The sequence below is a fragment of the Oncorhynchus kisutch genome, linkage group LG29, assembly GCF_002021735.2.
Source record: "Oncorhynchus kisutch isolate 150728-3 linkage group LG29, Okis_V2, whole genome shotgun sequence".
Classification (NCBI taxonomy): Eukaryota; Metazoa; Chordata; class Actinopteri; order Salmoniformes; family Salmonidae; genus Oncorhynchus; species Oncorhynchus kisutch.
Window position 1 is genome coordinate 22,791,010 of NC_034202.2, and position 13,275 is coordinate 22,804,284.

At 44.6% G+C, this 13,275-nt stretch overlaps 1 protein-coding gene across 2 annotated transcripts in view; it reads left to right on the forward strand.

Moving 5' to 3' along the window:
• LOC109874406 (colorectal mutant cancer protein) overlaps positions 1-13,275 on the forward strand; it is a 136,628-nt gene that overhangs the window by 23,759 nt on the left and 99,594 nt on the right. Inside the window, exon 1 of one of the 2 annotated variants that reach the window (XM_031809220.1) lies at positions 3,476-4,309. The exons of the other annotated variant lie outside the window; for it this stretch is intronic. Within the exon in view, the coding sequence (XP_031665080.1) occupies positions 4,250-4,309 (60 nt within the window). The 5' untranslated portion in view covers positions 3,476-4,249. Of the gene's footprint in view, positions 1-3,475; positions 4,310-13,275 lie in introns of those variants that run through there. 2 annotated transcript variants of the gene reach the window in all.

Consider the following 13,275-nt stretch of genomic DNA (forward strand, 5'->3'; position numbering starts at 1 on the left):
AATGCTGAAGCCACTCTTTCGTTGCCCGGGCGGTGTGTTTGGGATCATTGTCATGCTGAAAGACCCAGCCACGTTTCATCTTCAATGCCCTTGCTGATGGAAGGAGGTTTTCACTCAAAATCTCACGATACATGGCCCCATTCATTCTTTCCTTTACACGGATCAGTCGTCCTGGTCCCTTTGCAGAAAAACAGCCCCAAAGCATGATGTTTCCACCCCCATGCTTCACAGTAGGTATGGCGTTCTTTGGATGCAACTCAGCATTCTTTGTCCTCCAAACACGACGAGTTGAGTTTTTACCAAAAAGTTATATTTTGGTTTCATCTGACCATATGACATTCTCCCAATCTTCTTCTGGATCATCCAAATGCTCTCTAGAAAACTTCAGACGGGCCTGGACATGTACTGGTTTAAGCAGGGGGACACGTCTGGCACTGCAGGATTTGATCCCCTGGCGGCGTAGTGTGTTACTGATGGTAGGCTTTGTTACTTTGGTCCCAGCTCTCTGCAGGTCATTCACTAGGTCCCCCCGTGTGGTTCTGGGATTTTTGCTCACCGTTCTTGTGATCATTTTGACCCCACGGGGTGAGATCTTGCGTGGAGCCCCAGATCGAGGGAGATTATCAGTGGTCTTGTATGTCTTCCATTTCCTCATAATTGCTCCCACAGTTGATTTCTTCAAACCAAGCTGCGTACCTATTGCAGATTCAGTCTTCCCAGCCTGGTGCAGGTCTACAATTTTGTTTCTGGTGTCCTTTGACAGCTCTTTGGTCTTGGCCATAGTGGAGTTTGGAGTATGACTGTTTGAGGTTGTGGACAGGTGTCTTTTATACTGATAACAAGTTCAAACAGGTGCCATTAATACAGGTAACGAGTGGAGGACAGAGGAGTCTCTTAAAGAATAAGTTACAGGTCTGTGAGAGCCAGAAATCTTGCTTGTTTGTAGGTGACCAAATACTTATTTTCCATCATAATTTGCTAATAAATTCATAAAAAATGCTACAATGTGATTTTCTGGATTCCTTTTTCTAATTTTGTCTGTCATAGTTGAGGTGTACCTATGATGAAAATTACAGGCCTCTCATCTTTTTAAGTGGGAGAACTTGCACAATTGGTGGCTGACTAAATACTTTTTTGCCCCACTGTGTGTGTGTGTGTGTGTGTGTGTGTGTGTGTGTGTGTGTGTGTGTGTGTGTGTGTGTGTGTGTGTGTGTGTTTATATATATACACACACACACACAGAGTGGGGCCAAAATATATATATATATTAGTCCTTTATTTTTTTTGTTTGCAACTATAGTTGAAGTGTTTTTTATTTATCTTTTTAGATTTTATTCATTAATATATATTTTTTTGTTACATGCTTAATTGAAAATTTGCACACAGGTTCTAAATAAAAGGAGGAATAGTCAAATGTGAGTAAGTACCTTTTATTTGTTGAGTATAATTCAAAATGTAATAAGTAGGCCTTTTACATGTGGTCATTTTATATAAACTATTTATTTATTACAGAAAATGTGCTATATTGGGATATGTATCGTTATCGTGACATGAAATGACCTATATCGGGATAAGAGATTTTGGCCATATCGCCCAGCCCTAGGGGGAGCTGTTGATTCTTTTTTTCCATTCAAAGCGGTGGGCAAGAGGTGGTTGTTCTACCAATTAAAAAAATCCTTAAGTGACTGCCTTTTCCCCTTGTCAATTTAGACTAATTCAGATAGGTTAGATTATCATCCATCATTGAACCAAGTAGTCAAATATGCATTACTGGTTGCTCTAAACACTGGTCATCAGTATATTAATAAAGTGCTCCAATCTGTTCATATTTAATGAGGCCTGAACGAGCCGCTAATGAACTGGTCTACTAGTGCGCTCTACACACTAAAATTAAGATACGAAAGGAGCCACAATGTCAGAAGTGCTCTTTAATAGCTTGAACAGCCTCAGAGAAGATATGAGTGGAATGTTCTGGAACAGTGTCATTTCTAGAGCTTCATGGAGGAAAAGAGGAGAGGGAGGTGGGGAAAAAAGACTGGATGCACTCTGTTGAACATACACTACATGGCCAAAAGTATATGAACACTTGCTTGTCTCATTCCAAAATCATGGACATTAATATGGAGGTCGGCCCCCTTTGCTGCTATAACAGCCTCCACTCGTTTGGGAAGGCTTTCCACTAGATGTTGGAACATTGCTGCGGGGACTTGCTTCCATTCAGCCACGAGCATTAGAGAGGTCGGGCCCTGATGTTGGCCGATTAAGCCAGGCTCACAGGAAAGGGCCTCCCCAAACTGTTGCCACAAAGTTAAAGCACAGAATTGTCTAGAATGTCATTGTATGCTGTAGTGTTAAGATTTCCCTTCACTGGAACTAAGGGGCCTAGCCCAAACCATGAAAAACAGACCCAGTCCATTATTCCTCCTCCACCAAACTTTACATTTGGCACTATACATTGGGGGCAGGTAGCGTTCTCCTGGCATCTGCCAAACCCAGATTTGTCCATCGGACTGCCAGATGGTGAAGCAAAATTCATCACTCCAGTGAATGCGTTTCGACTGCTTTAGAGTCAAACGGCGGGCGAGCTTTACACCACTCCAGCCGACGCTTGGCATTGCGCTTGTGTACAGCTGCTCGGCCGTGGAAACTCATTTAATGAAGCTCCTGACAAACAGTTATTGTGGTGACTTTGCATCTAGAGGCAGTTTGGAACTCTGTAGTCAGTGTTGCAACCGAGGATAGACTATTTTTACAAGCTACGCACTTCAGCGCTAGGCAGTCCCATTCTGTGAGCTTGTGTTGCCTACCACTTTGTGGCTGCGCCGTTATTGCTCCTAGACGTCTCCACAAAAACAGCACTTACAGTTGACCCGGGCAGCTCTAGCAGAAATTTGACAATCTGACTTGTTGGAAAAGTGACAACGTTGAAAGTCACTGAGCTCTTCATTAAGGCAATTCTACTGCCAATGTTTGTTTATGGAGATTGCATGGCTGTGTGCTTTTTATACACCTGTCAGCAACGGTTGTGGCTGAAATAGTCAAATCCACTCATTTGTCGGGGTGTCCACATCCTTTTGGCCATTAGGGTTGGGGCAGTCAGACAGTCTTTTGTGTGAGTGCTGACCTGAGTTTAGCTTAAAAAACTGTTGAAAGCTGTGAGAGAAACTCCTACAACTGGAGGGAGGGGGAGCCATAGAGGGAGGGACAAGCAGAGGGAGGGAGGGACAAGCAGAGGGAGAGAGGGAGGGAGGGACAAGCAGAGGGAGGGAGGGACAAGCAGAGGGAGAGAGGGAGGGAGGGACAAGCAGAGGGAGAGAGGGAGGGAGGGACAAGCAGAGGGAGAGAGGGTGGGAGGGACCAGGAGAGGGTGGGAGGGACAAGGAGAGGGTGGGAGGGACAAGGAGAGGGTGGGAGGGACAAGCAGAGGGTGGGAGGGACAAGCAGTGAGAGAGTTGGAGTGAGAGAAGGAGGGATAGGGAGTGAGAGCCAGAGTGAGGAAGAGAGAGATCTGCGATTGGATGGTCTGGGAAAGGCACAGAGTAACTTAAGGAATAGGAGGAAGTGAGGGAGGGGGTGCTGCTAAAACTTGAATTTGTATCGGAGAGGGGTAGTAGAGAGAGGAGGGGTGTCAGGAGGAACCCGACAGGCAAACTGCAATCTGACAGGCAGCCAACATGCAGAGACGCTGACACACTGGGGAACGCCCCCTGCTACACACACACGCTGAGCCTGGCCCAGGAGAGTTCTCTCCACACACACTCTGGCCGTGTTGGCAGCGCGTGGAGATGACCAGGGGGAGCGGCATGCAGAAGGCGAGCCAGCTAGGAGAGACTCCTGCAGTTTTCCTCAGATACACTCAGGAATGGTTCGCCTGAGGGGCAGCAGGGGCGCTACGGATTTAACAGATAACGGATCATGGAACATGTGCCGGTGTCTGTAACTGTGCACCTCTGAATGGTGTGTGTGAGCGTGTTTGTGTGTGTGGGTGTGTATATACCTCCACCTTTGGTCAGTCTGTGTGTGTGTGTTCACTCTGATCACGGTGTGGAATAAGGGTAGTTTTCTGAATGAAGATGGCTGGCCACGGCAGCCAGTGGAAACTGGAGACGACAAGCAGCTGAAGACAAGGAACTAAGGGACTGCTTTTTTCTTTCGTCCCTTTTTGTCCTTCCCTTCCGTCTCTCCTTCTTCTCCATCAGGAGGGGGCGAGCCCTGCAATCTTAATCTGTTTGCAGAGTTTGGGAAAATCATGAACTCTTCCGGAGCAGTTGGGAAATTTGGGAGTGAATCCCAGATCGAAGGGGGCAAGGTAAGATGAGTTATCTTTATTTCTAAAAGGTTATTACAACTTTGGCCAAGAGGTAGGTCTCCTTTCTTATAGCCCAAGCGAGTTGGCTGTCATTTCTGGAAGGTTTCAGTCAGAGCTGTCAGTCTGTCTTTCATCCCCCTATAAACACTTTTGCCTTCCATGTGGGCAGCGCACAGCTCACTGAGTCTCAAGGCAGCGAGTTGACAGAACATCTGAGTCATCTGGGCTAGTCCTCGACCCCCCCCCCTTCTCTCTTCCCTGCCGTCCCCCCTGCCTGCAGCATATTAAATCCTGGTGGGGGGGAAGTTCGGTTTAGGCTAAATACTTCTCAAAGTGGGGGAGGATAGGGGGAAGTGAATTAGGATCAAATGCTTCGGGTGTATAAAGCTCCACACAGAGAAAATAAAATATTAGCTTGCTTGCTAACTAGCACCCTGTTTTCTCTCGCTGTCTTTTCCTTTGACTCTGTAGAGCATAAAACAAACTGCTTGGCTGGTTTGGAAGACTTTAAACTTTTCCAAGGGTTTTTGAGAGGTGGATAGTAAGCAAGCTCTGACTGTTAGTGAAAGCTCTTCTACAGAACCAAGTGTGTGTTTTTAAGGTGTTTGTGGCCCCTTTCCCTTCCTAAGGCGTCAGCATGCTGCATGCTGGCGGCTAGCCGAAGACGTGTAGGAGAATTGAAGGAGTGTGCTCGTTTACTCCCTTAAAAGACCTTTGCTTGAAAAACAAGAAAACAGCAGCAATTGTGCTGTTTGTCCATTTTGAGACGTCGTAGCTAGTATACACTTCCTCAAAATAGTCTGAATTAATCTAAGATAACTAAAGAAATCGGTCATTCATGCATGATGCACTGCTTTACTTTATCTTGGCCAGGTTGCAGTTGTAAATGAGAACTTGTCCTCAACTGGCCTACCTGGTTAAATAAAGGTGGGGGGGGGAATCATTGACGTTTTTGCAGAGGAGTTCTAAGTAGCACAATTTTACATCTAACTAATATGTCTGGTGCAGTATTTCGCAATGAGAAGGGGGTGTAGGCTTCGGCTCCCGAATTTCGGCTGGCCTCTAGAATTTTTTGTGTGTGCCCGAACAGCTAAAAAAAAACCTTACTAAAGTCCAAAACACCACAAAAGTTTGTCATCATATGTGCACAAACTCTTCCGAACTGTTTTGGCTGGGAGCATGCGGACGCCTTTACCCCCACATCGTCCACAGATGAGAATTGTTAAAACTCCCAGAGAGTCACAATGGCTTTGTGTTTTATGAAGACACAGGAAGTGTGGCTCCTTGTAGAGGCATGTTGTTGGGTGGATCGAGTCCCCCGGGGCATCTCACTTTTACTTTACTTTATTAGCTTTATTATTGCAGGGACAGTTGCACATTTTAATGAACATTTTAGTAAAATGGCACATTTTCAACCGCAGTCTCTGGTCAGGTTATTTAAAAACACGTAAAATGACAACACAGACAGAATGAACACGTACAGAGCAACATATGACAACCCTTAGCAGGTAGACAGAGAAATCACACAAAATGCAACTCAGTCTCCAGTTCTCCAAATGAGTTGAATTTGGGATGAGGGCGTTGTGGTCCAACGGGGTTGTAGCCTGCTGTCTCTTCCACACTGCTGCATCCTGTCATCTTAATAGAGCTGTTCAGTGTCACTTTGACTTTGATTTGTAGTTGATGGTGTCGATCAGATTCTGGTCGTTGAAGGGATTGGTTATTAATCATTTGTAGAATGGATTCTGAATAAAGAATAAAACATTGTTTGAAATGCTGCTGGAATTTGTTTAGAACAAAACTTCGGCAGCTTTTTTTGGTCACAGTTTGCTCAGAGGGCTTTGCAGCAGTGTTTTATTGTCTATTCTAGCCCGACTAAAGACAGCCATGGTTAGTGTTTTAACTCCCAGGCCAGACTAGAGCTACCCAAATAAACGTCTAGGGAGTAGGCAGCATCGGTCAAATAAACCTACAGCGGCGTTGTATAGACTAGAAACAGAGTGACCTTGGGTGAGGTTGAGGTATTCCATCTTGGCTGTCCAGGGAGGGCTGCCGGGAGGAGACAAATGTAGGGAGCAGGAGGCAAGTATCCTACCTCCTGTCTAGAGACTCTCTATATCTTTGTTTCAACCCTATGGAGCAGGGGTGTCAAACTCATTCCACGGATGGCCTAGTGTCTGCAGGTTTTTGCATTTTCCTTTCAATTAAGACCTAGATAACCAGGTGAGGGGAGTGCCTTACTAATTATTGACCTTTTAATTCATCAATCAAGTACAAGGGTGGCGCAAAAACCTGCAGACACTCGGCCCTCCGTGGAATGAGTTTGACACGTGCTATTTCAATGGAGCCAATTTCAAGGAGGAGAGCGAGTTCAGTTTTAGTAACCAACAATGTGTGTTAGAGCTCTTTTGGGACAGAGCAGGGGTTAGAGAGAAAACGATGCATGAACGTGTCAACTTGTACTTCTTCCCCTCACTAACCCTGCAGCTCTGGTAAAGCAATGTTCAGGGGCTTAGGCTATTTCCCCCAGCCACTTCAAGCACAACACTGGCTTTCCCTCTAGAGCCAAACTAGGATCTAAAGCAAACCACATTTCTGCCTGCATGAGCGCCCACTCCCAACCTAAAATGGGGAAAGCATACTCTTCCTTATTAGATTAACCATACTCAGATGATCAAAGACAGAGTGTTTTCCATGTCATTTTATTTCTTCACTCCCCTCACATCAACTCAAAATGTTTTCTTGTCTGGGCAGATGTTTTAGGGGTGGCATTACCTTCAATTTATGGCTAGGGAAAGCAAACTGGATCTGTCAGTGACTTAACGGCCGCAGCATTGTAAGTGTAGCACTCAGTCATCGTTTGCGCCGTTGATGTTCTAGAGAATCATAAACAACGGTTGAGGCACTCAATCGATACAGGGAGGAAGAGATGGTGTAACACTGGAGGTTGCAGGAGCGTAGAGCTTTAGTCCCTGTGCCACCACTGGTTGGTAGGCAACCTGGATTTACTGTGCCTTTTAAAGTGGTCTTCTAACTCATTCAACTGGAAAACACAAGAGAAGCAGGGGCCTGTAGGTCGAATTTACGAGCTCCTCCTGGTAGGTAGCATAAACCAGAACAATGACTCAGTGTAGGAATGAATAATCGTGGCCCTGTATTTCTTTATCCCCATATTTATTGATGGGTCCCCTCAGTATAATTGAGGGTCTCTAATAAAATGTGCTGTCACATATTTATGCCTTTTCTACATTTCTGAATGAATTATGGGAAGGAACGTTTGCTTGATTGATTGAAGCAACGTTTGCTATTTTATTAGGATCCCCATTAGCTGTTGCTAACATTTTAATGGACAAGAACAGCTCAAGGACAGAAATACATGAATGTAAAACATCCCACACATCCTACATATCAGTACATACACAACAAAAATGAATGCCTCAAACAACGGCGTTGTGCCGTGAGGTGTTGCTTCATCTATTTAAAAAAAAAAACTGGTTTGCAGGTTTAAGCAATCACTTAAGCAATCTGAGATTAGGCTTGGGCGATATACCGTATACCAGCGTATTTCGAAATACAGACTATGATTCGTAGGGGGGGGCGTGGTACGTCACTGCTTATAACTATAAATTAAGTTTAACTAAAGAATCTAAGATGTGTCAAATAAATTATATCCAGCTCAAGGTTCAGCTCAAGGAGAGAGAGCATATGGACTCAGCTTCTCCTTTTATATGGAACATATACAGTGGGTATAGATCACTGTTTCTTTCACCTCCCTAGGGTTCACTTGGAAAAGCCACTGACCAGCATCACTAAAATTCCCCCTCAAATGGGAATCATTGAGCGTTCTTCTCCCCTTCTCCCATAACCATTCCACCTCCAGAGCGCTCACCCATGCGCTCCTTTAGAAAGCCAGCGCCAGCACACCAGAGGTGTGTCGTCGTGGCGATAGGGCTCGAGCAGCATGCATAATGTTCCCATGCTGCACAGTCAGATATGGCCATGTGCTTGTTTCTAATTACTCGCTAAGTGGTTCTCTATATCTCTCGCCCTTCATTACCTCTCTCCATAGGCACAATGTTATGATGAGGAGGGCTAGAGCCTCTCCAGAAAGCGATGGCATCCTTAGAAACACACACACCACTGGCCCTGCTTTAGTTCTGTGGGGGGGGGGGGACATAATCCTGTGGTTGAAATATCACTCTCAAAACAATAGGGAATGGTCTTGAACAGCAAGAGGTCTCAATGTGTAGAGAGGGCTGTTTAGGCTTTTGCATCCTTAGCCGGTGGGATCTCCTACTTCTAAATTCCAATGACCAAGCAATTGGCTTTCGAACAAGCAGTTGGCTTTCGAACAAGCAGCATCCAACAGACTAGCAACAGTCTGCAACAGTATAAGCTCTTATGCAGACCCCAATTTTTTTTTTAAGGTCTTCATGACTTATTTATCACCAACTACCACAAAATGATGTCAACTAACAAATGTATGAACTTCTTTCACTAGATGCACCATCATCAATATTTTCTATTGAAGCACAGCGTGTTTATTAGCTAGTCCTGGAATAGCATTTCCAGTGCAGCTGCTCCTAAAGTGCTGTGGTCAATCCAGCTGTCATTATACAAGTGCTTTGAAGGAGATAACATGTCATTTTAAAAGGAGAATCAAGATTTTATATACTTAACATTTATCAGAGAAAACCGCTCACTAATCAAAGCCATAGGCTTTTTATGGTTGTCATGTAGATGTTTATAGTTGTCGTCATGTTCATAGAAAGCAATTTTAACTGTTTGAAGAATTGATTCATGGTCAGTTCCTGTTCTTCTGTCTGTCATCAGTTTAACTTTAGGTTAAAGACAAATCATGGACATAGCCACTGGTACATTGTGGTACATTGTGGTACATTGTGGTACATTGCCATAGCAAATTATCCAACTCCTTGCCACTAATTACTAGGCTAACTCTGACAAGCTACAGTAACACATTTTAGCCAATGCATTTCAATTCCATCTCTGTCATAAATCCCACTTTAAATGACTCTGAAGGGTTCGGGATGATACTGTATTTCTGTGATGAATTTGAAAATGCGTGGCTGAAAGAAGGGAAGTATGCCAAGGTTTCCCCTGTCTATTGACCCATGTCAGTCTGAAGCTGCAGCTGCCTAATTGAAATCATTTATTTACTGGGGGAGCCCTTTAACTCCCTTCTCTAAATCTTTTGTAGGTAATTAGAGGGAAATACCTGGGCCTCAGAGCGACGAGAGGAGCACTGAGAATCACACACACACACACACACATATGCCATGCACGTGCGCACACACACTTAGATTTACAAAGTCACACACTTTCGGAGACACACATTCAGAAACATAATCACACAAATGCACCGTTTTTTTGTATCTCAAATTCACTCACACACTGACCTTTCCCCTCCCACTGTCTTTCTCATTCTCTCTGCCATTCTCCCCCATCAGGGATGAGAGACTGGGTAGAGCCACTGCCAATATATATGTAATGGACCTGGAGCATTTGACACTTTGGAATGAGGCCTGAGAGTGAGGAGAGGGAGAATTCACCTTTCATAGTCCAGTAAGCTGCAAAACCAAGGGTTGAGCCTTTCTCCTTCTTTCTCTCTCTCCTCCCAGTCAAAACAAACATGGCTATTTTAGAGGTATATTTTGAAAGGATAAAACCTCTAATACTATTCATTGAGACAATGAACAGGAAAGTGACAAAACAAATGCCATGATGATGGATTTTCTTGGTACATCTCTGGGCACAAGACTGTAATTGAGCAGACTGTTCTTTGTGTGGGCTTGTGTTTTTAGATATGGTTATATAACAGTACCTTTAAGGGGGGAGGATGAGTAGGGAATGAGCAAGCATGCAGAAATTGAGTTGATTCCCCGTGCTCTCACAGATCTTGACAAGCCTTTTCAAGATCGTAAGCCTATGTTTGGGCAGATGCTGAAATGTGCCGCCATGGTTTTCCGATCCTATTGTTATTGAATGTGCTTTAATATTATGTTAGGCTTATTTACATATCATAAAGTGTAGGGCTTTGGTTGAAATGTTGAAACTTATTTTTTTCCATATATAGACAGACTAAAACCAACTACACTAAGCTTGTCTGATGCTTTAAGCACACTGTTTGATTAAACAGTGCTGAAATTACAACATTTCAGCCATTTGGTTTCTTAATTGTTACTTGTTTCTGACTTAGAAGTTCTGTTACCGAAATCCGTCATTTGTTTAGGAAAAACCTTGCCTATTCCCTCAACCCTTGCTCTCTTTACGTGAAATGTGTAAGCATCGCATGCATGTGACCAATGGGGCCTGACCTTAATAACCTATCGTAATCACACCAGTACGTACATTGGTTATAACAAACTCCGAACACAGTAACAGATGACAGCAAAATGCATGCAGAGGACGTGAAAAAGAATCCTCAGACTGTTTTTAGCCTAAATAATCGATAATATTTCAACCGGACAATAACGTTGTCAATATAAAAGGTAAACAAGAAAGGCACTCTCTCGGTCGCGCGCATGAAAAAGCTCTGTGACACGGCAGGGTCCACTCATTCAGACTGCTCTTACTCCCTCCTTTTTCAGAATACAAGCTTGAAACTATTTCTAAAGACTGTTGACATCTAATGGAAGGCATAGGAACTGCAAATTGAGTCCTAAATCAATGGATACTGTAATGGCTTTGCATAGAAAACTACACACAAAAAAAAAAATCCTACTCCCTGAATGGATTTTCCTCAGGTGTTTGCCTGCCAAATCAGTTCTGTTATACCCACAGACATTATTTTAACAGTTTTGGAAACTTTAGAGTGTTTACTATCCAAATCTATTAATTATATGCATATCCTATCTTCTGGGCCTGAGTAGAAGGCAGTTTAATTTGGGCAAAATTCCAAATGCTGCCTCCTACCCTAGAGAAGTTAAACAACAAGGCTTACATTTAAATAGGTACAATATTTTTTACTGATGCATTTGCCAATATTCAATTCATATGCACACAACATTTGAACAAAAACATTCACTGTGAAAGTTGATACATGCGGGCCCTTCATATATAGGCTCTGCGCAGCACCTGTCAAACTCAGACATTTCTCTCAACACACAGGGATGTCGATTCGCACGGGACTATTATTATCAGAGGGCTTTGGAGTTCCCAAAGGTAGGTTATTCTGGCTGGAATTGTTAATGTCCTGCCATGTACAAATTACTGACATGGCAGATTCGGATGGGACAAAAATGACAGATGTGGTGTTTTGTGCTTGTGCACAGAATTACATTCCTTGTCTCTGGTGCTGCCTCCGCCATATTGTTCTCAATCCCAATATGCTGGTTAATTTTGCTATTATGCGCATAACAGAGAAATGCACCAATTCTATAGCGCACTGAAGATTGTTTCACAACCGAGGACAGTGACCATATCCAACACGGGAGAAAGCGAATGTTATAAAATAATATTACATTTATTAGTGTTGCACCATTTATTTTTTACATAATACAACCTTATTCAATTTCAGTGTCACATGTCTCAGAACAGGTTTTCCTAAACTGGGGTACGCAATGCCGTCGGGGATACGCCAAATTAAAATGTGATTCACATTTTCACATTTTTCATCAAATTTTCAAACAGTCCATTTATATTTTCCAACGGGGCTATACATTTGGGTGAGGTTTTTTTCTTACCTGAGGAGCTTCGTTTCACTGCAAAAAAATACAATTAAACCATTAGTGTTGAGCGAAATAACAACGCAATGTCAAATACATGTAGCCTAGTCAAATAATTAACATCCAGTCACATTAACCATTACACTCTCGTGGTAATTCCACTAATGGTCCGTCGGTAGCTAAACATAGCTGCTGCTCATTCCATTTGCTCGAAAATGGATAAATGGTTCAAAAAAGTTAGGCCTGCGTCCATAGACACATACCAGCTCTTCTGCTGCTACCAGCAGTACTACACCTGTGTCACGATCGTTATGAGAGACGGACCAAGGCACAGCGTGAGTATAGTTCCACATATTTTTAATCTCTGTGAAACAAACAAAACAATAACGAAACAATGAAACGTGAAGTCATGACGTCACACAACTAAACACAAACAATATCCCACAAAACACAGGTGGGGAAATGGCTACCTAAATATGATCCCCAATCAGAGGCAACGATAAACAGTTGCCTCTAATTGGGAACCACATTAGCACCAACATAGAAATAGACATACTAGAACACCCCCTAGTCACGCCCTGACCTACTACACCATAGAGAACCAAGGGCTCTCTATGGTCAGGGTGTGACAGTACCCCCCCCCCCCTCCCCCCAAAGGAGCCTGGACTGGGCATCGGTGCAAAGGAGGGCTCCGTCCATGGAGCTGGGTTGGGCGCCGTGCCTGGACTGGGCACCGACGCAAAGGAGGGCTCCGGCCATGGAGCTGGGCTGGATGCCGTACCTGGACTGGGCACCGGCGCAGAGGAAGGCTCCGGCGCAGAGGAAGGCTCTGGCCATGGAGCTGGACTGGATGCCGTACCTGGACTGGGCACCGGCGCAGAGGAAGGCTCCTGCCCTGGAGCTGGACTGGACACCTTGCCTGGACACTCCGGACCGTTGACCGTCGCCTAAGGTTCTGGACCGTGGACCGTTGCCGGAGGCGCTGGACTATGAATACGCACTGGAGGCCTGGTGCGTGGAGCCGGTACAGGTGACACCGGACTGGTGACATGCACTTCAGGGCGAGTGCGTGGAGCTGGCACAGGACGTACCGAACTGGGGAGGCGCACTGGAGGCCTGGTGCGTGGAGCCGGCACAGGTTGCACCGGACTGATGACCCGCTCTTCAGGCCGCCTGCGCTGCTGCCTACTCCTTGCTAACCCCTCTCTCCGGTATCCTTCCTCACATTGTTCCATCGACTCCCAGGCGGGCTCTGGCATTCTCCTCGGCTCGACCGGCCAC